Source organism: Arvicola amphibius, chromosome 2, assembly GCF_903992535.2.
Source record: "Arvicola amphibius chromosome 2, mArvAmp1.2, whole genome shotgun sequence".
NCBI lineage: Eukaryota > Metazoa > Chordata > Mammalia > Rodentia > Cricetidae > Arvicola > Arvicola amphibius.
The window spans coordinates 107,373,651-107,399,004 of record NC_052048.2 but is presented as its reverse complement, the minus strand read 5'-3'; the positions used below and the strand labels follow the sequence as shown (position 1 = coordinate 107,399,004).

Below are 25,354 nucleotides of genomic sequence, written 5' to 3'. Positions count from 1 at the left end.
TAGTGAGCCAAAAGCAACTGATCTCTGTGAGTTCCCAATCAGCCTGGTCTCCATAACAAATTCTAGGCTATACAGTGAGACCCTGTCTCTAAATAAATACATCAGCTAATTAGCTAATTAATTATAAAAGATTAGGTAATAGAAATAATATTATGATTATTATGACCACTTTGGAGCTGGTGGTCCACCTCACACTTGGTCTGTAATCGTTTTATTTTTCTAAGACTGGGTTTTGTTCTGTAGCCTTAGCTGGTTTCAGGCTCACTCTGTTGCTCAGGTTGGCCTTGAACCTGTGATCATCTTCCACAGCCTCCACTGTACTGAGATTATAGGCTTGCACCACCCACCATGCCCAACCCTCACCCTCTGTTTGTAACCCCATCATTTGGAGGCTGGGTTTATAGGCCTGTAGACACTCAGCAGAATCTTGGCCAAGTCATATATGAGAACATACACCTGTAATCCCAGTACGCAGGAGGCTTTGAAAAAAAAAAATCTCCAGCTCAACACTGGCCTCAGCTATGAATAACAAAAAATGGCAATTTGGGACAGAAGATAATAAGAGCTGGAGGCCTCAGATCCCAGATGGATCCCAGATGAAATATATTTCATATAGTTTGTGTGTGTGTGTGTGTGTGTGTGCATGTGGAGGTCAGAGAATAAGTTGTGAGAGTCAGGTCTGACCTTCCATCGTGTGAGCCTCAGGGATTGAGGTCATCAGGTCATCAGGCCTAGTGACAAGCACCATCACAAGCTTCCAGATGGCCATGCAGTGAGCTGGTCCCTTCTTGTGCCGAGTCTAGCATCCCAGGCTTTCTAATAAACCCATAGTAATTTCTCTGAGGATCTGAGACAGGATGAGAACAGAGAATTTAACCTGCCTTGAATTTGGTCATGATGGAGAGGGGGATAATTGGGAGCTGCCCTGGGTTAGCTGGAGAGGAGTGGAAGCACTCACCTGTCCTCCTATGAGGATTCATTCTTGGTGAGGTGATTAGAAGCTGGCAGGGAGGTTCCTTACTCTTTGTTGTTCTTATTTATTTGCTTATTTTTGAGAAAATGAGCTAAAAGTTGTATTTATTTTTCCCTCCATTTAAACCCTTCGAAGACATCCTTGGCCTGAGAGTCTTAGCCGTAGCCCTTGACCACTACACAACTGCAACCAACCACTGTACCTGGCTTCCCCTCCCCCTCAGTCTTAAGGCCTACCCATTCCCCTGGTTTCTTGTTGTCACCAACAGTGATTACATTGCTCAGCACAAAGCGTCTCCAGCAGCTTGGCAGAGGCTCATTGCAGCTGGATGTCAGCACACAGGATGGACTTAGCATTTGTCTAAGACCCTGACAGCTTCACGGATGCCAAACTCTTGGCTGTTGTGGATGACGGCGATCTTCAGCACCTCTTGTAAAGCAGTCCTGAGGTCCGTTACACCTCCAGCTGCAATGCCTTCCTCGGCTGTGGCCCTTGGCAGCGGATTACAGGCAAGGCTGAATCTTTTTTTTTTAAAAAATATTTATTTATTATGTATACAATATTCTGTCTGTGTGTGTGCCTGCAGGCCAGAAGAGGGCACCAGACCCCATTACAGATGGTTGTGAGCCACCATGTGGTTGCTGGGAATTGAACTCAGGACCTTTGGAAGAGCAGGCAATGCTCTTAACCTCTGAGCCATCTCTCCAGCCCCGCAAGGCTGAATCTTGATCACACCCTACCTTCCACCTCCTCACAGCTCGGAAGCAGCAGGGGAAAAGCTCTTGTTATTCACTTATTAAGGCATGGTATTGCTGTGAAGCTCAGGATGGCTGTGAATAAGACAATATTCACCTCAGCTCTTCAAGTGTTGAGACTACAGAGGGGCACCATTATGTCCAACAAGCCCCTCTTTCTTTGTAAAAGTTGATTTACTTATTTTGAATGCATGTGGTTGTGTGCACATTCAGCTGAACTGTCAGGCTTGGTGGCAAGTGCCCTCATCTACTGGACATCTTTCTTTACCGGTGATCCCATCACTGAAAGAGTCTGATACAACTTTCGGTGCTTAGGTGATTTGGCAGCTAAAACACAGTTGTTGTGACCAAGGCACTGTATTTTTAAAAATATGTATTTCTTGCTGGGCAGCGGTGGTACACGCCTTTAATCCCAGTACTCCGGAGGCAGAGGCAGGTGGGTGTCTGTGAGTTCAAGGTCAGTCTGGTCTACAGAGTGAGTTCCAGGACAGTGAAGGCTTCACAGAGAAACCCTGTTCTGAAAAAAAATTTTTTCTGCATTGAATTTTTAAAAATTTTTTATTTATTTGTTTATTATGTATACAGTATTCTTCCTGCAGACCTCATTACAGATGGTTGTGAGCCACCAAGTGGTTGCTGGGAATTGAACTCAGGACCTTTGGAAGAGCAGGCAATGCTCTTAACCGCTGAGCCGTCTCTCCAGCCCTTCATTGAATTTTTTTTTATGTGTATGAGTGTTTGCTTGAATGTATGTGTGTGCACTATGTGCATGCCTGTGTCTCAGAGATGCCAGAAGAGGGTACAGATCCCTTGGACATGGATTTACAGATGGTTGTGAAACCCCATATGAGGGCTGAGAACTGAACTCGTATTCTCCACAAGAGCAACAAATGATCTTAACTCCTAAGTCACCTTCCCACAAACACTGTATTTTTCATAGCAAATGAAACTTCATTTTAGCTAATTAACAAGTATCCCTGTAGATCAGGAAGAAATTGGATGCATCTGGTGGTGGAGCTGCAGGCCTTTAATCCCAGCACTCCAGAGGTGGAGGCAGGCAAATGTTTGAGTTCAAGGTCAGCCTGCTCTACAAAGTGAGTTCCTGGAAAGCCAGGGCTACACAGAGAAATTCTGTCTCAAAAAACAAAAAGAAAAATTGCATGCACTATTGAATAAGCCCTAAGCTGCAGACTGGAGGTGGAAAACCAGATAGAAAGGATAGAATTTGTGGTTTGTGTAGCCACTGAGGAAGGAACACTTTGGAAAGGTGAGTCCCATCAACTAACTCCATAAGGGAGAAGCATTCCTGGCTGCCAGAGTCCAAGTGGTTTCTCACACATGCAAACACCCATGCTATGTGTGAGGCAGGGCACCCATAGTTGCTTTTTGTGTGCAACGCAGGAGCCATTTGTTGTGGGTGAGCTGGGAGTCCATTCTGTGCACACACTGCACAGACTCTCAGGTATACAAGGACGTGGTTACGTGATCCCGCATGTATTATGTATCTGTTGGGCTGGGGAGCAGGGACTACTCGTCCAGCAGGTCTTGCAAGAAGGCCCACATGTGCTGATGCATCTCCTGAGGATGGCTCTGTGGAATCCAATGCCCACTGCCTGGCAGGATGTGGCTTTCCAGCCGACCTGGCACAAAGCGACTACCAATGGCTCCCACAAGCCCCTGCTGTAAGGTGTGGTCTTTCTCCCCCCACAGCAGCAGTGTGGGTGTGGACAGTTCTTGGGGCTCCAGGGGGAAGTTCCTATGGCCAAGATAGACAATTAGAAAGAAAAATGGCTATCCTCGGTTTTTCGTGGGAGGGGGTGGCACTCTCCTGAGCTTCTCTCCTGGGTGTAGCCTTACCTGAACAGGTTCCGATAGTAGTTGATGGGCCCGGTGAGGCCTCCAGGTTGTGAGAAGTGATAAAGGAAAGCTTCGAGTTCACAAGGGGTGAGATGAGGGATGCCCGTCTTGCGGTCGGTGAAAACGGCTTTTAGAATCTGGGTGTACACAGTAGAGTGCCGGTTTCAGTGTCCAGCCTTCTCAACCCCAATCTGCTATCCCCCATTCCTAGACCTCAGCCCTCACTGTACCTGGAAGTCGGACAAAGATAATAGCGTCTCTGGAAGCCAGGGGAGCTGGAACAGGAACATGTAGTTTGATCGGAATAACTGGCCAATGTGACGGATTGAGTATTCTGGGAAGAACGTAAAAGATGTGAGTTCTGGGCTTGAGATAGCCCTGTGATCCTATATCCTTACGCACCCAGCTCAGGCACACAGGCGTCTAGAGCACCACTACTGCTGGTCTGTCTGTGAAGATGCTAGTCAAGTACTGTGAACACTCTGGCCAGGTAATGACCTGCCAAGCTGTCTTTACAGCTGCGGAACAGGCAAAGCTGGAGCCATGGCTCAGTGTTTAGAAGTGCTTGCTGCTTTTCCAGAGGAAACTAAGTTTGTTTCCTAGTACTCACATTGGGTGGCCTGTAAATCTAGCTCCATGGAATCTAATGCCCTCTTCTGGCCTCCATGGCATTCATGCACACACACATACACACACACCACACACATACACACACACACACACACACACACACACACACAGAGAGAGAGAGAGAGAGAGAGAGAGAGAAACAGAGAAAGATAACAAAAATAACTCTTTAAAAAAGAACAGGCAGGGGGGCTGGAGAGATGGCTCAGAGGTTAAGAGCACTGCTTGCTCTTCCAAAGGTCCTGAGTTCAATTCCCAGCAACCACATGGTGGCTCACAACCATCTGTAATGGGGTCTGGTGCCCTCTTCTGGCCTGCAGGCATACACACAGACAGAATATTGTATACGTAATAAATAAATAAATAAATAAATATTAAAAAAAAGAACAGGCAGTGGTAACGCACACCTTTAATCCCAGCACACAGGAGGCAAAGCCAGGTGGATCTCTGAGTTCGAGGCCAGCCTGGTCTACAGTGCAAGTTCCAGGACAGCCAGGGTTACACAGAAAACCCTGTCTTGAAAAAGCAAAAACAAACAAAGAAACAAAAAAGAATGGGGTGCCTCCCTCTGCAGCTCCTGAGTGCCCCCAGAGATACCAGCAAGTTTCCCCTGCTTAGGCCTGGACACCTGTTTCACCCAGTAAACATTTATTGAGCACCTACTGCGTACCAGACTCCTGCAGAAAGGGGTAGAATGAGACAGATACCGAACACAGTAAAGATTACAGTGCTATTTCAGGTAAGGTATGGGGTGTAGTTCAGTGTAGAGTAGTATGTGATTAGCAATCTTAACGTGCTAGATTCTGTTACCTCCCCCTCCACCCCCACACCATCTAACCAATAAAGGCCAAGTGACAAAAGACATTAGGTGGCCAGAGAGGGCACCTGATCCTGTTGTGGTGTGGTTGATGAGTTGCCTGTGTCTCTGCTGTCAAAAGAAAGACATCAATGCTGGGTGTACAGGAGGCAGAGGCAAATGTCTCTCTATGAGTCTGAGACCAGTCTGGTAGATATAGCAAGCTCCACGCCGGCTAAGGCTACACGAGTGTGACTCCTTTCTCAGGAAAAGAGAGGGGGGGGGTTGAAGAGACAACATTGTTGCCTTTGCCTCGGTTTCGCTCCGCTGGAACGTGAAGCTAGCAGCACTTTTATAAGCTCAGGAGCCTTGTGAAGGGACGCCTGCAAGTTTATCCTAGGCAACTGGCAGGCAGGGTTGACCACCCTCATCTCCCCCCATTTTTTTCTTTCTTTCTTTTTTCTTTTTTTTTTTTTTTTGGGACTGGGTATTTTTGTATACCCTTGGAACTAGCTCCATAGACCAGGCTGGCCTCAAACTCACAGAGATCCGCCTGCCTCTGCCTCCCGAGCGCTGGGATTAAAGGTGTGCACTTGGATTTTTTGAACAGCGAGTGCTCTTCACTACTGAGCTCTCTTTCCAGCCCCCGCCCCCGCCAGGAATAGGTATATGTTAGTATAGCCAGCTCCACAAACTTCCTTCATATACAAAATTGCTAAAATTATTGTGTTAATTACTTTCAGTTTATGTGTAGAAAGTGTATAGGAAGATTAAATTAATTTCATGCTTAGATTTAGGCTCTAGCAACAAGTTATCTTTTTATATGTGTAAATATTATAAAATAAAATACAAAATCAGAAACACTCCTGACTGGGGCGTCCTCTCCCTCCTCTCTCTCTCTCTCTTTCCCTCCCTTTTCTCTCTTTCAAAACGTTGGAGATTACATCCAGGCCCTCTAATATACTAAACAAATGCTCATATACTCCAGCCCTAGTCCAAAGCATTTTGTTAGACTCACCTCCAACCTGAAAGTGCTCAAAGAAAAAAATGTGGATTGTTCCTAAGGGTACTCTCATTGATTTCAGTCCCTGACATGGTGACAGGTACGTATAAGTACCCTGGCATTGAGGCATATCCCAACACTCCCAACTCACCTTGGAACACTGACATAGGAGGTCCACTGACCACGACCATCCGCTCCACTAGAGACGGGAAGTAGATAGAGAAATTCCAGGCAAGGACAGCCCCCCAGTCATGGCTCACAAGGATGCACTTGGAGTACCCTGGGGGAGTAGGGGGCACAGACACGATGGTGTTAGTAGGGGTGAGGCAGGAGTATAGGAGTGGGTCCCAAAAGGGGCGAAGATGAGGAGATGAGGGGCGGGGACAGGCCTCTCCTGAGCTGGGCACTGACTCATACCCAGGCCTAGAATGACATCCTTGATATCAGCCAACAGCAGGTCAACAGTATAACAATCCACATCCTTTGGAGCATCAGAGGGGCCATAACCACGCAGGTCGACAGCTACCACATGGAAATGGCTCTGAAACTCCCGAAGCTGGTGGCGCCAGGAGAACCTGCCGGGTGAGGGAGTTTGGAGTTGAGTCAGCGCCTGCAGGATGTACCTCCTATACCTGGCAGATACCTTGAGTCACCCCACATTTCTGCTCTGGACTTCTTAGAAAGGAAATGGGGGAATCCCAGGTAGAGAGGCCCAAGGCCACCTCACCTCAGCAAACCCTCTTGTTCAATCTCTTCAGGGGATAACCAGCCCCCTGGGCCAGCATCTAGATCCCTTTGCACCCCATGTGGACTTCATATGCTCTGTATCCTCATGGCTACTCAACCCCGTTGGTTCCCATTTCCTAAGTAACCCGTGGTCAGAGCTCTACCCAGTCCAGGGAGCACCAGAACCCAGGGACCCAGACGTACCAGTTCTCTGGGAAGCCATGCAGAAACAGCATGAGGGGCCCGTTGCCACGACCAGCGGAGACATAGTGAAGCCGCAGACCCGAACTCTGCAGGAGGGCCCAATCTAAGTAAGAACTGAGGAAGGTAAGGGAGCTTCCTTCCTAGACGAGCCTCCGAGATCGATTTGGACGTTTCAACCCCCTTTCTTCATTCTGCATTCACCCCACGAAACCTGCCTCCAAGAGGCACTCACCCTAAGGGTCAGAAAAGCAGTGCTGGCCCAGCGTGGAGTCTCTCAGGCAGTCAGGTGCCGACAACCGCTGGCGGCCGCGACAGCCCCGACGGGGGCGGCACAGCACGTTGGTGAGCGCGATGCAGCTGTAGACGACCGCGGCCACCAAGGCAGCCAAATACACCAGGCTCATCACTAAAGCTCGCAGCAACTTCAGCGAGAGGCGTGAGGGCGCCAACAGCGCCGTCACCACAAACTCCGGCATATCTTCGTGCTCGGGGACGACGGACAGAGTCCTGGACGGAAAGACTGAGCCCGGAGGTGCTGGCCCCAGGGGCTCACCGTCTTTGTTTTTGGATCCCACTGTGCTGTCCAGCGCTGCGGGACCCGCTGAGGAAGCAGGTGACCCGCTGGGGCAAAGACTGCCACCGCACATGACTCACTCCGAAGTGGCAGGTGAACTACCTGGGCCGGATGAGACACTTAAGGATGAGGAGGTGGAGCCTAAGAGGACCTGGTTTCTGTGGTTGGGGAGGAACTTGGGGGAAAAGAGGGACCGTGGGCGGCGCCTTAGGACATCTTGAATAAAGTTTAAGACAGGAACAGGGGATTAAAATGATTCCAGTAGCAGGCGGCAGTGTCCAGAGCCTGGAGATTCGATCCCAGGGAACTACACAGTGGAAGGAGAGACCTAACCCTCAGAAGTTGTCCTCTGTCCACACTCATGCTGCAGCACATGCACCCCTCGGTGCTTTAATCTCAGCCCTCGGGAAGCAGAAACAGACAGATCTCTGAGTTCGAAGGCAGCCGCTTTACTAAGCATGTTCTAGTCCGGTCAGGGCTACATTAAAAAGCAAACGAACAACAAACAAACAAAACCAGCAACTGGCAAGGCTCTTAAGAAAGGAGAGGTGAAGCCTGGAGGAACAGAGGCAAGCGCCCTGTGAGGTGGGTGAAGCCTTGAACGAAGGGGCGTGGCATATCCAGGGTGGATAGACCTAATTTAGTCCAGAAGCCCCGCAAGGGTGAAGGGCGTGGTTTATGAAGGTGGAGGAGGAATTAGGCGGAGTCTGTATTTGGCTGAGAAAGACCTAGGCTGGGCTTGAAGGCTTGGGTAAAGGCCAGACCCAAGAACTGAAATTTGTTCTGGAGCTGGAAAGGGGCTGGAAACGTGAGTGTGGAACAAATCCAGAAGCGGAAGGCCAGACAACATTATACAGCTGGGAGTAGTAGGCAGGTGTGGGGCAGGAGGAGTCTCCCCGTGTACTTCCCCAATACTTCCCAAGCCAGAGGGCTCGACATTCCCTTGACCTGGTCTGAATGAACCCACCAGTGCTTTACCCCTACACGACTGTGATTGGATAGCAGTGGCCATTGATTTCTAAACGACAGGTGGGGCCTAGGTGTTAAACAGCCGGTGTTGAGGTGCAGGCTCTGTAGGTGGCAGACAACCATAGGCAGACCCTGCCTCCCAGAGAACTGGAAGCTGGAGCTAGCCTGGGCAGACTGGGTCACTGGGGCTCTGTTTCAAAGAGGAAGCAGGGCAGTACCCGGTATGAGTTGTATCTCAGCAAGAGGCTAGCTTCTTTTGCAACCTTTCTCAAGATCCTTGACTATTTTAGGAACACCCATTATTTAACCCTTATAGAAACCCTGGTACATGTAGGTAGCATTATCATATTCTCACATTAGATTATGAACCTGAAATTCGGGGATGAGGTCATTTTGCCTGGAGTCGTATATCTGGCTTAGCAGCAACCCAGGACAACACAGAAGCAGCAGTCTGTGCTTCATTCAACACTGAGGCCACTGACAAGATTTCAGATTTCTTCTGGTGGTTATTTAGGTATCAGAGATATACTGGTTATTTAGAAAGATGCACTTCTGTAGCTGCTTCTGTTACTGTGGTACTTACTAGTGACAGAGCCCAGAGCTTTTGCACGTGCAGGGTAAGCACTTCATCAGGGAGCTTCACCCTTAGCCTTAAAAAACTTGATTGCTGGCCGGGTGGTGGTGGCACATGCCTTTAATCCCAGCACTCGGGAGGCCGAGGCAGGCAGATCTCTCTGAGTTCAAGGCCAGCCTGGTCTACAAGAGCTAGTTCCAGGACAGGCACCAAAGCTACAGAGAAACCCTGTCTCAAAAATGAAACAAACAAACAAACAAAAAACTTGATTGCTATTACTCAGTCGTTAAAAAAAATTGCAGGCATGAAATTTGTAGGCAAATGAATGGAACCAGGAAAACATCACCTTGAGGTAACCCAGACCTAGAAAGATAAATATGGTATAAATTAACTTAAATGTGGGAATCAACCATTAAAATTAATGATAACCAACCTACAATCTGTAGACCCAGAGAGGTTAGGTATAGAGAAAGGAACTAGGGGGAAACATGAATCTCCCTGTGAGGAATTTTAGACTAGATTTCACGTGGGGACATGTGGGGATTGGAACAGGAGGATCAGGTAGGGAGGGGAAATAGGGATGAGAGAGGAAATGGGGGAGAGATAGCTGGAATTGGGCACTTAAGGGATGGTATGGAAACCTAGTGCAGTGAAAACATCCTAAAATATAAGATGATTCGAATGAGGTCTCCTAATAATAGGGGATACGAAACCCCAGCTGGCCATCTCTTGTTACCAATGGGGGTTCTAGTATTGGGGGGTCCTATGGGAATCCCCAAACAATCCAGGCTGTTGGTAAAACAACTCATTGAACATGGAGAAGCGGAGATGGTGCTCACACGGAGCCTTCACCCCTATTTTCTAGTGTCTCTGGTGTGGGAAGGTACTCTGCAGGCTGGCAATGCCTTTTTCAGTTATCATCAGAGAAGCTTCCTCCTGCAGCTCCTGGAGCAGATGCAGAGACAGAGCCCTTGGAACCTACAGCTCTAAAGGGGAGGTCTCCATCAAATCCCTTCTCTCAGAGCTCAGGGAACCCCCTTCTTTAGGGGTTCCTCTGTGGAAAGGAGTCAGAGGGGATGGAGGACACCAGGGGAACAAGGCTCTCATTTGAACTCAGAGACTGAAGCATAGGACCTGCATAAGTCTGCCCAGGTTTTCCAGGTATATAGCTTGGATTTCTGAGTGTGTGAACAATTTTTTCTTGTTCGTTTGTTTTTTTTTTTTTTGAAACCAGAACATTTATTTTATGATAGATTGAAATCCTCAAGATGAACTGGATGCTGCAACAGCTGCCCTCTTGGATTTAGGGGTTGTCCCTTCACGGAATCCATGTCTGAATCTTCGGTAGACAATTTTTAGGTGCCTCATCCGCCCAGTCCCGGTAGTGTTTCTCTCTTAGCCTTGGCACTCCAGTTACACTTTCTCTTGCGCTTGGCAGGGTAGCCACATTTGCCACAGGTAGACTTCTGAAGGTGGTAGGCCTTAGAGCCACAGCGGCGGCACCACGTGTGCGTCTTGTTGCGACGCTTTCCGAAGGATGACGTTCCTTTCGTCATCTTGCTTCTGCCGCCTAGGCCAGAGACCGGACTCGTTTGGGTTTTTTGAGCCTGTGTAGCCCTCATTGTCCCAGAACTTCCTTTGTAGATCAGGCTGGCCTTGAACTAATAGATTCCTCTACCTCTGCCTCCCAAGTGCTGGGCTTAAAGGCATGTGCCACCACCACCAGGCCAGGGTTTCTGATTCTTGAGCCTGCTCTTGGGGCTCTTTTTCCTTCTGCTAGGTTGCCTTGTCCAACCTCAGTCTTTTAGAAATCTGTTCTTTTCTAATGAGAGACAGAAAGGAAATGGATCCAGGAGAGGGGAGGTGGGGCAAAACTAGGAGTAGAGAAAGGGAAAATTATAATCAGAATTACCCACCCCCCTTAACTGAAAATCTATTTTCACTAAAGTGGGGGCAATTACTATTTATTTTTTTCCAGACTGACTCTTACAATTATGTATTTTAGGATGGCCTACAATCTCCTCCTCTTTTGGCTTTATGAGATTATAAGACATAAGCCATCTGTACAAAATTTTTAGACTCCCCCAACCCCGAGCGTTTCTGTATAGCTTTGGAGCCTGTCCTGGAACTCACTCTGTAGCCTCAAATTCACAAAGATCTGCCTGCCTCTACCTCCAGTGTGCCACCACTGTCCAGAGAGACAAGATCTTATAATCCTCTTGTGCTTTAGCCTCCTGAACAAAGCCACAGATGCCTAAGTGAGTAGTTCTTAGGGGACAGGGTCCTATAGACCCTAGAGCTGGTTTCAATTTAGGGAATGACCAGGAACTTCTGATCCTCCCTGCTTTTGTTTCCGGGTGTTACAATTACAGGGATGCATCTCACCACCTCTGGCTTGTGTGATGATGCAACTGAACCTGGAACCTCTTTCATGCTGTCAAGCATGCTACCAGCTGAGCCACACTCCCTTCTAAGTGGCTATACTTTTACCATCTTGGAGCATTGTCTATCAAGTCACTTTTTCATTTGTTTGTTTTCCGAGACAGGGTTTCTCTGTAGCTTTGGGGCCTGTCCTGGAACTAGCTCTTGTAGACCTGGCTGGCCCTGAACTCACGGAGAGTGCTGGCATTAAAGGTGTGCACCACAACCGCCCGGTTTATCAAGTCACTCTCACCATTTATTGGACGTGGTTCCTCACTTTTCTACACTTCCCACTGTTACACGCTTTATCAAACAGGACTCTAAACAGTACTATTTATTCTACCCAAGGATGATTAAACCCGTGGCAAATGGCCATACACATTGTTTGGCCTCAGTAAACAACACACTTGAGCAGAATTACACGTCTTTATTGTTCTTAGACTTTACCATCCTTTCTTTTCTCACATGACTAACTAGTATTGTTTTTTGGGGGAGGGGGAACAGGCTGGCCACCTACTCACATTTTTCCTGCCTCCACCCCTCCTGAGTGTTGCAATGTAAGTGTGAACCACCACCCCACCCGGCTAACTTTGGCTTAATATTCCATAAAATCAATTATCTCACGTAAGTGTTCCCAGGATCTCTCCTGAGCCTCCGACTTGGCTCTTTGGCTGATAGGCATCTGAGAACTTCCCTTCATTGAACTCCATACTATACAATCTTGTCTCTAAACCCCAATTCACCTCCATTTTCCAATTCTACACTCAAAAAGACATCAGTAATCACAGGAGGGTAACTTTATATTCAGTACAAATGTTTATTTTTGCAATGAGAACTGCACAAAAAAAAAACCCTTTAGTATATAAGTGAAAAGTCTACGAATTCCCTTCTACAAATGTCTAAAGTATTTTAATACAAGATTCACTGACATAATTATTGGCCAAGCAACCCGTGCATACAGTACATTAGGGGCTTGTACACACCTCTTATTCTTGTATAGGACTAAAACTGTAAGAAGGATTTGAAAATGGTCAGAAATTAAATAGATCCCAGTTCTAATTACAACCCAGTTAGAGGAACACCTATCAGGAAGGTGTGGAGGTCATGTAAAACTTGAGCAAGAACGTACAGATAAATCATTTCCCCAGCTCAAAAGTGGGGCCCAGCATGAGGAAATCATCTCAACGAGAGAAAACATGAGTGGGATGTGGTAGAAACCTCAGAGGACCAGAACACCACTGTTCCTGCACAGTAGTATATGAAATGCTTGGAGGGGGATAGGACCTTAAGGATAGGGAAGTGAACACTGGCTAGGTACCCTAACTGTGCCCTACACTGAGGTTGGCCTTTCTGGTTGAGGGGGCCAAGGTATGGATTAACAGTGCTAGAAACATTTCAACTTGTCTCTGCATACATATAATTATTTATCTTACATCTTAGGGACTGTTCTTGGGTGCCACCCATGCCTTGTAGCTGGGGCATGTGTGAACAGGTGAGCACAAGGCAGCAAAGCCATCTGGAGGCTTTCTCAGCAGAAATGTGTTGATATGTGGGGATACAGAGATCCTATTTGGAGGGAATGTACACTTACCTAGGAGTATCTGGTTAACCCTGAGCTTAAATCAAATTAGAAGTTAGGTAGAGGCAAGCATGGTGGGAAAAGTAGCCCAGATCCTTGCGTGAAGAGGGGACCAGGATGGAGAAGGGCCCTCAATCAGAGTGTAGTCTGGATATTGGCCAAGGTATCACTGAAGCCCATCACCACCTAGTTCAGGTATTGACAGGGTTTCTGGCTCCCTGTTACAGCTTCAGTTTGTGGGGAAACTGAGCCCAAGCAACTCCTGCCCAGGAAAGGAAGGACCAGCCAGTGTAGAGGGGCTCAGTGGTCACTGTTGTTAAATCTTATGCAAAGGTACCTGGGGACCTGGGCCTAGCCTAAGCAAACTAGAAAACCTAGTTGGTTCACAAAGAAATGTCAGGGAGACACCAGCATTAAAAAAGAGAGATGTGTTTATTCCATGATCAGTACAGACCAAATGCATATTCACCATATGAAAGTCAAGCCAGTCAGTGACTCCAGAGTTTGGCCAACACCGAGGCACCAGCACTGTGGTGTAGTGGGTTCTCATGGCACATGTAACCTCACCAGGGGCTCCAATTTAAAAAAAAAAAGGGGGGGGGTGCAGCCCACTGGTCTAACCAGGTGCTAGATGGGGAGCTTCTGCCTCAGTCTGCAGCCCCCCCCGTGCCTGGGGCCCACCTCATCCCCAGGCTCTCCCTTTCTTGGTAAAAACAAACAGATTTGACATAAAAAAACAAAAAACAAAAACAAAGTCAACAAATAGAGGGAGAGGAAAAAAATTGCAGCTTTCTGGTTTTATAATTAAAAATAAGACTAATAAAGTTTGAAACTGAATACAAGCAGGATTTTGTTTTGTGTGGGTTTTTTGTGAAGTTTTTTGTTTTGTTTTTTTTGTTGCTTTTTTTTTTAACACCAGTTTGGTGGAGTCACCAACAAACTTCAAACAAAGATATGCCAACTATGTTCACTATACAGTACAGCCACGGTCACACACTACCCACAGCGCGGTGGGAGCCGCCACTCAATGAGGAGACGATCACACCATTTTGGAGATAAGCAGTGCCACTGTGTCTGAAGGAGAAGAGAGAATTAAAAATAAAATAGAATTCAACAAAAAAAAAAATATATATATATATAGGAAAAACAAAACAAAACAAAATCAGAAACACAGGTGGGAAGGAACTGACTTTGGTTGGTGGCCTTACTCCCCAGGTGAGGCCTGTCCATATATGTGAACAGTCACCTCTATCTGAATTGCCATGGACACACACACACTTCCATGACACTATTCCCTTTTGCACAAGCGAACACTTATTATAGAGAGCGACTCTCAATTAAAGGCTTGTGGGGGGAGGGGAGAGGGTCTGTTCAAGGCAAAGTCAGTGCCAGCAAGGGGGTGGGCCAGTGCCTTGCTGTTCCAGTCCACACAGGCTTGCCCTGACCTCCTGGGAGTGGGCAGCGATGGCTGGGGTGTGAAAGACTCCCAACGGGTAGGACGTCACGAACGTCATGTTCTCAGGGACAGAAAACCAGTCATGGTGGCGGCAGCAACAATGTCCTGTGTATACTGTGTAGACATTTGGCGCAGAGAAGGGCCTCTGCCCCGCAAGCGGGGACACAGGCCTCAGGTCCAGCCGGCACTTGACTCATATTGAGGCGTGCTCTGAACTGACGTCCTCTGAGGGGTGGCATGTGTGGTAGGACGTCTGTCCGACTGGCTGTAAGGCAGATGGGCTCTGTGATCCTCAGCTGCCCGTCAGGCCTGCCCCGGGCATAGCATGCAGGAGAGCCAGGCCCAGAGACACCTCCGGCCGCTGCTACTGCTTCCACTGCTGCCCCTAACACTATGGAGAGTCAGTATTTTTGCCAGAAAAAGGCAGAAGTCACCTAGGTGCTCTCAAAAAAGATTTTCTTCAAATATTGACAAAAGATCACTCTGGAAATTCATGTCAATCGTAGCTGCCATCTGGAGGGGAAGAAGGAGGAAGAAGTGAGTTTGGGGTGCACTGTTCCACCAGGTGCTGTTCCCTCATACCCATCCTGGTCCTTTTAACCCCTGTTCAAACCCAGGTGCCAGTGAACTCAGGAGACCAGCCAGGTGTATTACAACCAGCCTGGGCTCACTGCCTATCCTTCCCTCCCTAGGTCCTAGGACGACCTTTATCCCAGGATCTTCAAGGTGGACTCCTGCCCAAAGTTCCCACCAGGTTCCCCTACTCACTGCCTCCCTGCGCCTCCGCTCCTGCTCTCGTTTTCGAGCCAATTCCCTCTGCTGGTCCAGCATAGACTGGGGTTGAGAACTCTGGGCTTGGGGGGCGGCGGCAGCGGCCACAGCAGCTGCCTGCTGCTGCTGCTGCTGCTGCTGTTGCTCCTGTCTCTGCTGCTGCTGCTGCTGCTCCTGGCGCCGTCGTGCCTCCTCATGGGCTCGACGTGCCTGTTCCAGCGCATCTTCATCCTCTCGGCTCCTGGGCAGAGCGGGGCCCCAGGTCAGCCTGGAGTCCAGTATGGCCCTGGGAGCCCCAGTGCCCTGCATGGACCCCAGCCCACCTCATACGCTCCTGCCTCAGCCGCTCCTTCTCCTTCTCCGCATGCTCAGCCTGAGCCTTCAGGGCCTTTTCCCGCTCCTCCTTCTCTCGAGCAGCACGACGGAAATGCTCGAAGCTGTCACTTGAGGACTTGGCTGTGGAGGATGGGGTGGTTGGATGCTTCTGTACCAGACTGGCCCAGGAGCCCATGTTCTTGATTTTCAGGTCCTATAGAGGCAGAGATCAGGTGCCAGGTAAAGACCTGTTGCACAGGATATGACAGGAAGCTTATGCTCACCAAAATTATTTCAATTTCAAAGAGATGAGTACCTCAGAGTACTACTATCCTTACCTTTTTGGGTGCCACTGGTGTTTTTGGCTCCTGTTTCTGTTTGTCCTTGTCAGGGGCTCCTGATGGGGGTGCAGTCTGCTCTGGGGGCCGGATCACAGGCCTCCCCACATCTACAGGCTTCATCTCAGGCCCTAGAATTTACAAACGATATGTGGGTCTGGGCCACCTGAAAGGTGTGGCTCATGGCGTATAGGTCATCACCAACATGGGTCTGGGGCCCAAGTCCCAGGTGCAGGCAGGGAGGACACTCACGCTGGGGCAGGTGGCCTGGGGCCTTGATGCTCTCTGGGTGCTTGGGGGGCTCTGGTCGCAGTGAGGTGCTGAAAGGCTCGCTGCGGATGATTGGTGAATGAATCTTCTCCTCCTTTACTACCACCAGGGGCTGGGGCTGGACGACTGAGGGTGGGCGCAGCTCCTGGGACAGCATAGGCACGGCAGCCGGTGAGGCAGGTGGGCATCCCTGGCCTCGGCCCATGACTGGCCCTGGGGGCTGTGGCTCAGCTCTGCCCTTTACCTGCTTCTTAGGCTGGACACTTTGCTGAGGTGGAGATTGATGAGTCAGACTCTGGAACTGTGGCATCTGAGGGGAATGTATCATAAGCGGAGAGGGGGCTTCACGAAGGTGACCTAGGAGACAAGACAAGAACTGTGTTGGGGCTAGTATACAGGCCATTAGCCCTGAGCCATTTGTGCCTTGAAAAAACAGTAATGAAAGAAAGGCCAGGCTAGTCATAGACTATCATGTGGCCCAAACAAGCTTGGAGACTTACAGTATCTATTATACCTGGTAAGAACATGACCACCCTACCTTGAGGGAATGAGAATCCCCAGTCCCAAAATGCGGAGCCTGTTTATGCTCCTAAGTTGGATGCCCCCAAAAGCTTTTCTGTAGTTCTAAGGTGCTAAGTTCCAAGGTTTGATTCTTCTGCACCTCAGCATTACCCAGGAAGCTTCACTAAACACATAACCCAACACATTAGATCTCATGTGGCACCTGCATGCCAGAGCTTTTTAAAAGCCCCCAGAAAGCTCTAAATTTAACCTGGGCTATACAAGGGAGATGATAAACAAATTCTAAAGACTCAACCAGATAATCCACTTTGGCCCCTATAGTATGTGTGGTTGCAGAGGAAACGGAGCCCAGGCCCTGGGGTGAAGATGGTCTTCCCCCAATGCGGCTTCCAAGCTCATCCTACAGAATGTTGGGACTGACTTCTACCTGGGCAAGGCAAGTACAACAGGTCCCAGAGCTCAGTCAGTCTACTACCCACATCTAAGCAACAGGTGTAAGGTGGCCACCTAAGTACACAGCACAGGTTAGGAGTGCTAGGGAGCTCTATGCTAGCAAAGGAAATTCCGAACATTTAGTTCTGACACTCAGCTGTACCAGTAAGGAAACTGAGCTAGTTTAGTGAGCCAGAGTCTGGGAACTGGAGAAGCTGAATCTCAGCCATTCCCACATAGCTTGCTCTCCACATAAATCCCAGCTAGAAAGGGGCCTTGCCACCTGTTTATAGCTCAGTTAGCTACAGCCCAGACTAGTCTTCCAGGTTCCATTTCTAAGCTACTATACTAGCTAGCACAGGAATCCTTAGATCCTCCCATATCTCACCCTCTCTCCTCCAGTCTAAGGTGTCCAATTTGGCAGACCTAAAGCAGACCATAATATCACCTATGTGGCAGACTCTTGACTACATTGTTGGGCTAGCACCAAAATCTAGTAGGGTGAGTTTTCAGCTTGTCAGAACTCCCTTGGAAGCTAGCACCCTGGCTCCACTTGTCCGTAGTTTACCCGTGGCAGTGTTGTCAAGAACATTTTGTGAGGCTGACCTGGATGGACAACAGAAGGCTTTGGTCTAGGATTTTGTTGGTGGCTTTGGAGAGCTGTCTTAGCAGTTCAGGGATGGTGTTGGGAAATTGGCCGGGAGTCCAACTGAATTTGGTTTTTATCCCAGAGCTGTCAGCTAGGTCCCAACCCATATGGTTCCTTATGTGTCATGGGTGGGGCCCTGAGGACGCTAAGAGAAAGTGGATGGAGGCTGTCCTGTCCAGAACTGGTTGACTCTCCTGCCACCTGTTAATCAGCTTCCTTGCACAGGGTAGTAACAGCATAGCTGCATGGGTGGCCATGTCCAACTCTACTGTTTCCAGAGAGAACCAACAGCTGCTCTCAGCTCAGGGCATGGTGCACCTGGCAGCTTGTGTTGAGTCTAGGAGAGGTCACAATCCTGCTTTGTTGCTCAATTTAGCTCAACCCTAAGACAGACCACATTGTAAATGTATAGTGCCTCGTGAGTCCAGGTACGCCATTCTATAGCTCAAACATCATTAGAACCTTTTCCAGCCATAGATGGCCAGAGCATTTTGGTTACCAGCATTTAAAAGTCAAGTGCCCGAAGAATAAGAAGCCCCGAGGTGGTGGCACACGCACTCGCACTCAGGAGGCAGACAGGCAGATCTGTGTGAGTTCAAGGCCAGTCTGCTCTACAGATCAAGTTCCAAGACAGCCAGGGCTCCACAGAGAAACTGTCTTTAAAAAGCAAGGAAGCAAGCAAACAAATAAACAAAAAAGAAGGGTGAAAGGTATGGCCTAAGCAACACTGTTGAAGAATGGGAAGTCTGCACTAGGCTGGAGAGAGGCATGGTTCCTGAGTCCCAGCCATATTCACCAACATGGGCCATGCAATGCCACCTGGGTCTTCAGGGATCAGTATACAGAGCCTGATTCCCAACCTGTTCACCAATTAGCTTCTGCTCACCTCATGGTCATCTCTAAGAAACCTATCCTAACCTTAAATGGGTAGATCCTGGCTTCTACTTAGTAGGAGTAAGGTCAAGGGAGGTCTTTGTCTGGGCTATCTCTGCTTGTGAGCAAGACAACCTGATAAACACAAAGCAGGGGCAGTGATATTCCCAACTACACAGTGCTACAAAGTTTGGCTCTGAAGCTAGAAACACCACATTGCCAGAATAAATCACCAGGCCCATCTCCAGACTCCGAGTACAAAAATAGGCTACTTACCAGCTGAGTAGGGGTCTGACTTGTGGTGTCGGGGGGAAGGGTGATGCTGGATGACTTGCTGGGGCTTAGCAGGCTGTGGTGGAGGAGGTGGCTGCTGGCCTGTGGGTGGGTGAGTAGGCTGCTGGCCTGGGGGTGGCGGGGGTTGCTGGATGTGAGCAGAAAAGGGCATGGATGGCAAGTGAACTGGCCGTGGTGGGGGCTGGTGCTGTTGCTGGGGTGGTGGTTGGGGCTGGGGAGGTGGGGGTGGTGGAGGCTGTTGCTGGAGCTGCTGCTGCTGAACAGAAGGGTGGGGTGGGGGCGGCAAAGGCGGTGGGGGTTGGGATTGCACCTTCACAGAAGGGAGTAGTGGTGTGGGGGGCTGCACCTTCTGCAGCTGCTGTAGGTATAACTGCATCTGCATTGAGGTGAGGGGTGGGGCAGGTGGCTCTTCATCTTCCAGCAGCACTTGGGGGGGCTGAGCCATAGGTGGCTGGGGGAGTAGGGAGGGCTGCGCCAGGGCAGGGGACACAGCTGGGGGTCGGGTAGGCTTTGGGGGCAGAGCAGCGGCTCGGTTGCTAGGCCGAGATGGTTGCTGGGGCAGCGCATTGTGCAAAGCTGGAATGACAAAAAATATGGAAGTGAGGCCTTAGTTATCTATCTATGATTCTGGACTGTCTTTTCTGCTCTGTCCCGACCTTGTTTAGAATATGGTGACCTCTTTCTGTTCTTCCTCCAATTTTCCCAAGCTTCCAAATAGCACAATAAAGACAGCTTCCAGAAAGACCAATTGGAGTAGGCTCCTTGCAGTCATCCTGTCCTATATTTTGTGTCCCTGACCCTTCCTCTAGTTCCCTGCACAGACCTTCAAGCTTCACTGTAGGTCTGATACCTATTCACAGACATTTACCAGTATGCCAACAATTTGAGCAACTCTCCACCCCATCCATGTTCTACAGTAAACTATTGAGAACGAATGTCTCCTCCATGCCCTAAACCTAGAGTTGCAGACAAGTCCAATCTTTTCTAACACAATGCCTGGACCCCATAACTACAATCTTCTGACATGCCAGTCAGGTCCCAGAGAAGCAACTGACTTGATTGTTGATGCTAACAGGGAACCTAGATACCTGGTAATGATGTGGTAGAACCAAGGTGGCAAAAAGAGAGATGGCCATGGCTCACCTGGAGGAGAAACTACGGTATGCTGGTTGAGATGGGGTGGAGTGCTGTGCTCAGGCGGCTGGGGCAGATGAGGTGGCAGCTCCGGCTGCGGCAGGTGCAAGATGGGCTGGGTGAAGTGGCCAATAGGGTCAAACACACTGCCTGGTAGCTGTGGTTCCAGGACGGGTACCTGGGCAGTGATGAAGGGTGGGGGCGAGGACTTCATCGCTGGGGCAGTCTGCTGTGGCATGGAGGGCGGCGGGGGTGGGGGTGGGGGTTGCTGTTGCTGCTGCTGCTGCGGAGGTGGGGGTGGAGGAGGCTGCTGGGGAGGCGGAGGTGGCTGCTGGGGCACAGGAGCTGGGGCTGTCTGCATCTGTGGATGGTGATGGTGATGATGCTGTAGACATACAAAAAGATACACAGGTTGATGTCAGACATGAGAAAACAGTCGGGGTCAGATCCACAGCATCCTTTCAGCTAAGGGGGTCATCTAACACCCGAGGAGGAGACACCCCTGAAGCACATACCTTTTTTTGGTCCCTCCCAGGGTGTCCCTTCTTTTTTGACTTGGGTGCCATCTCTGCAGAGAGAAGACAAGGTAGTGAGACTCTGGGGGAGTAATCATGGATTGGCCTTGGATACAGAAGAGGACAATACAGGACACTCAGGACAAAGGCTAGACTGCACTGGGCCATCAGGGTGGGCGTGTCACCTATCCACCTCTCCGTGGTTTTCCCAAGGAACTATGCCTGGAAAATGCCTCAGTAAGCTCCAGACTACAGGCACCAGAAATAGCCAAGGCCCTGGCTATATCAGAATCTGAATTATAGAGACCTTACCTTACATTTCCCCAATTCATGAGTTAGACCTTAGGCAGTAGTGTCAGCACACTCTAGACTATTACCTGCTATGTTTCGCAATGAGTCAGGATGTTTGCAATAACCCATGTATTGGACAGTTGAGAACAATACTCTAAAAAGCGAGGACAACCATTCAAGGCCACACAGCTGAAACAACAATTTAGGAACCTTCTTTGCCTCAGAGTGTTCAAGCAGGACCTGAGAGAGATCAGTGCATGACCTGACCAGAGTCACAGGGTAGCTAAGTAAATTTCTGTAGAGAACTAACACAGAAAGTTTTACCTTTTGGAAATAAGGAAGCAGGATGGCCTCCCCAGAACGACCATGAACAAAGAGGGTAGGTGCTTGCTGCCAAATAGATGGCATGGCATTGACCCCCTTTCTCTGATTCTCAAGTCATGTCCCTTCTCTGAAACAGTTAATGTGCCCTGGCTCTTCAAGAGGCTGAAGGCCTGGTGCTTCAGGTATGTGAATGTGTCAGTCTTTGTGAGGCTTGTTAAAAATCTAGGTGCATACCTCTGTCACCACGTTAGACTCTGTAATAAGGAAAGTTTACCAGCAGAATGCTCCAGGAGAAGGATTAACAACTTGGCCAGCGCTTCTGGGCTAACAAACAGTACAATTATACCAGGTTGGAGTCTGGGTCCATCCATAGTACAGAGCCTTTCAGATTCTGTCACGAAAGAATGATTTGTTTCTTTGCTATGGCTTACCCCAAACACCTTGTCAGAGTACCAGTTCTTACTGCTAGCGTCGAGGTTACTTCTCTGTTCGTAGCTGTGTCAAGCTACTGTGCAGGGCATGGCCCCTGCTATGTAGCATGTTACCAGCAGGAGTTAAGATGGGACCTTATGCCTAAGTTTGCCACTCCATGCAACACTGACAAGACACAGAAAGACCCTAGCACCCAAAACTATGTCTTCATACAAATGGCAAAGGGCAGCAAGTAAGGACACCCAGCATATGGAAACCCAAGGCTGAGCCCCAAATCTTGATGCCAGGAAGCAGGGCTCTCCTTGGGTCAGAAGAACAAACTTGGTAAGAAACTCTCTTAAAGGGAAAACATTTTAAAGGGGGATGCTGGGAAGATTTATAGAATCCGGACATTTGGTTGCTTTGAGTATGGAAGCAGAAGGATTTGTATGGCAGGGGGGCACAGCCGCTAACTCAGTAGTGGGGGGGGGGGGTGGCTGGGACAGTCAGTGAGTGGACAGGCTCCTCTATTAGCACTTCCAGTGTAAAAAGGTGGAGTGGGAAGGGGGAGAGAAAAGGACTTGGTTGGGAGGAAGGTTGCTCAAAATAAATGCTGAGTACACTCTTGAGGGGATTTCAGCATAGAGAAGCTAGGGGATAAAGCTGAACCACTGTGTCAAGTGTGACCTGGGAAAGCACTAGAGGTGTTACCCAGATGCTAAACTGAATGTGAGCTATCTAGGAAGGAGAGGGGCTCCGCCTGTTGTCTGGTAACATTGAACAAAGCATTGTTTGCCCACTTACACTAAAGGGACAATGGCTCCAACCCCTCACACCTGCCTCATATTATGAGCAGAGGTCCACAAGACCAGGCAAGAGCAGTTGGATACCCAGGTTCTAGGAAGCATGTCAGCTGCATTGGAAAGGTCACAGGAATATTCTGGAATCTTCAGACTGCAAGAGGAGGCACAGGCAGCCCCCCCATGCCCCAGGCCTAGGTGGAACTAGTGAAGTTGCATGTTGTGAGGCTCCCGTGAAGCTCCTGTGGCCCAATGCTTGTGTTGGGTTGCCAGTAAGAAGACAAGACAGTAAGCACACAGCTTCATGACACACGAGCTCCAGACACCCCCCACACAAAACTCTCTAGAAAGAGTTACATGGAGATGGCCTCAAATACTATGTGATCTTTATTCCATAACAATCTTAAACTCCAACACAAATTCCATCTTTACATTAGGATGGCATAGTACAAAGTAAAATGATCTTGTAAAATCTGATTCAAACACTGATTTCTTCCACCCCAGCCCAGCCCCACTTGAATAAAGGAGACAAAGGTTTAAGGGCAGGCTAAGGCAATATGGGGCAGAGAAGAGCCCTCTACTGTCCTGGATGGCTCCCATCAGGACCCCACAGCCAGTTGGTACACTAAGGCCCTCCAAGGGTACCTCCCGTTGCCCAGGAACAGAAAAAACTAGGAACAAGGAAAAGTAGGTGGGATGCTGTCCTTTCTGGCTGCTGTGTACCCAGGTCACCAAATACAATTGATAGTCTGAAGATCTTTCAAGTTCAACAGGTCCTAAGTGTTCCTGTCACACAGAAGACGCACATAACCAGGGATATTCTGGACAGTAAAGAATATAAAGGACAAGTTGTCCCGTGTATAGAGGGTGTGGGGAAGGGCAGGGGCAGCACATAGTCACGATACTGTGGGAATGTAGGCCATCATTTGGTCCAAGATAGCAAAAAAAATCTTCCCAGAAAGATAATGCCAACAGCTTCCCAACTGTCCTGTGGGAATATCTGGGCAAGAAGCACCCCCCCCCCCCCATCCCAGTCAAGCCAAGTTCACTGGGAACACGTCACGCACAGGCCAAAGGGCAGCTCAAAATAGTCTGTTTGGCAAAAGAAGCTAACTTGAAGCTAGATACAGAGGACTTGGAATGGCCTATGAACTCAGCGGTATCACTGAGGAGCCATTGGATGTTCGAGGGAGCCTGAGACCCAAAGGCCTTATCAGGTACAGGGCAGCAAGCAACCCAAGGATTCTAGAACCTGGGAAAGGGCATAGCACCACCTCAGCCTGCTTTAAGCCCTAGGAGAAGGCAGGCTCCAATGTGTCAGTCTTCTCAGAAGTATGTAAAAGCACATTTTAAAAAAGGAAAGAACCTGCTAAAATGCAGATGAAATTCCTTGGGGGTGCCTTTTAACGTTGGGCAGTCAGTTTTCTGCTAAGATGCGAGATTTGTGAGTAAAAAATGGTCAGGGCCAATACTTGTTTTTTAAGGACACCCCCCCCCCTCCAAAAAAAGGAAAAAAAAAACCCAGCCTACTTTGGTTTGTCTCTGTAAAGGTTTGGATGATGTGGCCCATTCTTTCCTGCTCTAACCCCAATAATTCTGACTGACATTATAGGAAGATGAAGATGGTCTTGGACAATGACATGGGTGACAACAGAACTTGGAGAAGCACTGCACAAGGAGCCATGATATCCTTCTTGCCCACTTCCCAGAGCCTGACAGGGTTTGCTAGTGGGGCCTGATGGGCCTTTTATGTCCCTTAGCAGCCATGAAGGTATTTTTCTTATGTGGCTTGAAGAGAAAAGACCAAAGAACTTGGGGAAATGCCCACCAGACCACTTAACTTTTAGTGCTCTATGGGAACAATGGAGACTTCAGGAGGCAATAGATAAACTAAAGCTGGTCACAGTCTCCACCTCATCAAGTCAGCCAGAGTGGATCTAAATAGCCTTTGGGAAACCAGTTGGCCTCTAAAGGCCCCACATAGGTCAAAATGTTCATCCTCAGGGTGAATTATATCTTTCCTGGGCTAAAGTCACTGCAAGGTTTGGAGTCTCAGAAAAGAGGGAAGGGATGAAGAGAGAAAACACACTGCAATCAGGCTTCACACAGAGCAGCACCACACATATGCATAGAGGGGGTTATTATCATCCTCAAGGAGATGCCACCCACCCAGAGGACCCCAGATGACCAGGGAAGCTGGGCTGGACAGCCAGGCAGTCTTTGTACAGAGAGGACCAGGCAGCAGGCCAGGCAGGCAGCCTTCCTGAAGGTGAGACTACATGTATGCTGCTGAACATGACTAATCCACCCCAGGGGACAGGCCCAGGGCTCTGAGCAATTCCATAACTTGATGGAGTTCTGTCCCTTTCACTGAAGAAAATGGACTTAAGCTATAGCTCGCTGGGAAGGAATCTGGAACTGAAGACCGTTTTATTAAGAGTCCGTGTCCAATGATTAGGCAGGACCTACGTAGAGGGAGAAAGAAACCAGTGTGAGAGAATGGTGTGGAATGTACCGTTCAAGTTACAAGAACAGAAGAATTGCAGACTGAGCCAGCTTCTGTGCCCTAGTGACTGAAAGGGCACAGGAGAACCTTATTGGAAACCAAGAGTCCCATCCCTGCCTGGCCTGCTTCAACAGGGATGGATAAATCTGCATACACAAAGGCCACAATATATGTAGAAGTCTCTAAAATTGCCTGAAGCCTGTCTGCACTTCTCAACAGAACAACTGTTTCTCTTAACGAGTTCCATATGTGCCCTGTCTGAGTGCACTGGTATTTTCTTTACCCCTGATGTCCCATTAGAATGAGAGAGGTGCTGAGTTGTCTCTTACCAGCCAGGTATAATCAAAGTCACCAAGCGTCAGCTAACCAACCTTTCCACATAATGTGGTTAGGGA

General features: G+C 48.9%; 2 protein-coding genes and 2 pseudogenes across 11 annotated transcripts in view; all 4 read right to left on the bottom strand.

The window, feature by feature from the left end:
* Positions 1-1,077: 1,077 nt before the first annotated feature.
* LOC119807285 lies at positions 1,078-3,136 on the bottom strand (annotated as a pseudogene).
* A 119-nt stretch (positions 3,137-3,255) lies between these two features.
* On the bottom strand, positions 3,256-7,588 carry Ephx3 (epoxide hydrolase 3). Its single transcript, XM_038319341.1, is given in 8 exon segments — positions 3,256-3,484; positions 3,586-3,722; positions 3,816-3,919; positions 6,163-6,291; positions 6,429-6,586; positions 6,942-7,027; positions 7,174-7,188; positions 7,190-7,588. Coding segments are annotated over 8 exon segments (1,257 nt in total).
* Positions 7,589-10,321: 2,733 nt separating this feature from the next.
* LOC119808200 lies at positions 10,322-10,614 on the bottom strand (annotated as a pseudogene).
* Positions 10,615-13,471: 2,857 nt separating this feature from the next.
* Brd4 (bromodomain containing 4) overlaps positions 13,472-25,354 on the bottom strand; it is a 76,342-nt gene continuing 64,459 nt past the window's right edge. For 6 of the 10 annotated variants that reach the window (XM_038318023.1, XM_038318022.1, XM_038318024.1 and 3 more), the window contains 8 exons: positions 20,628-20,680; positions 20,122-20,497; positions 18,961-19,554; positions 16,191-16,565; positions 15,939-16,069; positions 15,609-15,814; positions 15,283-15,526; positions 13,472-15,027 (listed from right to left, as the gene is read on the bottom strand). In XM_038318023.1, coding sequence (XP_038173951.1) covers positions 14,959-15,027; positions 15,283-15,526; positions 15,609-15,814; positions 15,939-16,069; positions 16,191-16,565; positions 18,961-19,554; positions 20,122-20,497; positions 20,628-20,680 — 2,048 coding nt within the window. In that variant the 3' untranslated portion in view covers positions 13,472-14,958. Of the gene's footprint in view, positions 15,028-15,282; positions 15,527-15,608; positions 15,815-15,938; positions 16,070-16,190; positions 16,566-18,960; positions 19,555-20,121; positions 20,500-20,627; positions 20,681-22,822; positions 24,919-25,354 lie in introns of those variants that run through there. The other 4 variants (XR_005284199.2, XM_038318030.2, XM_038318026.1 and 1 more) reach the window with 3 other exon arrangements.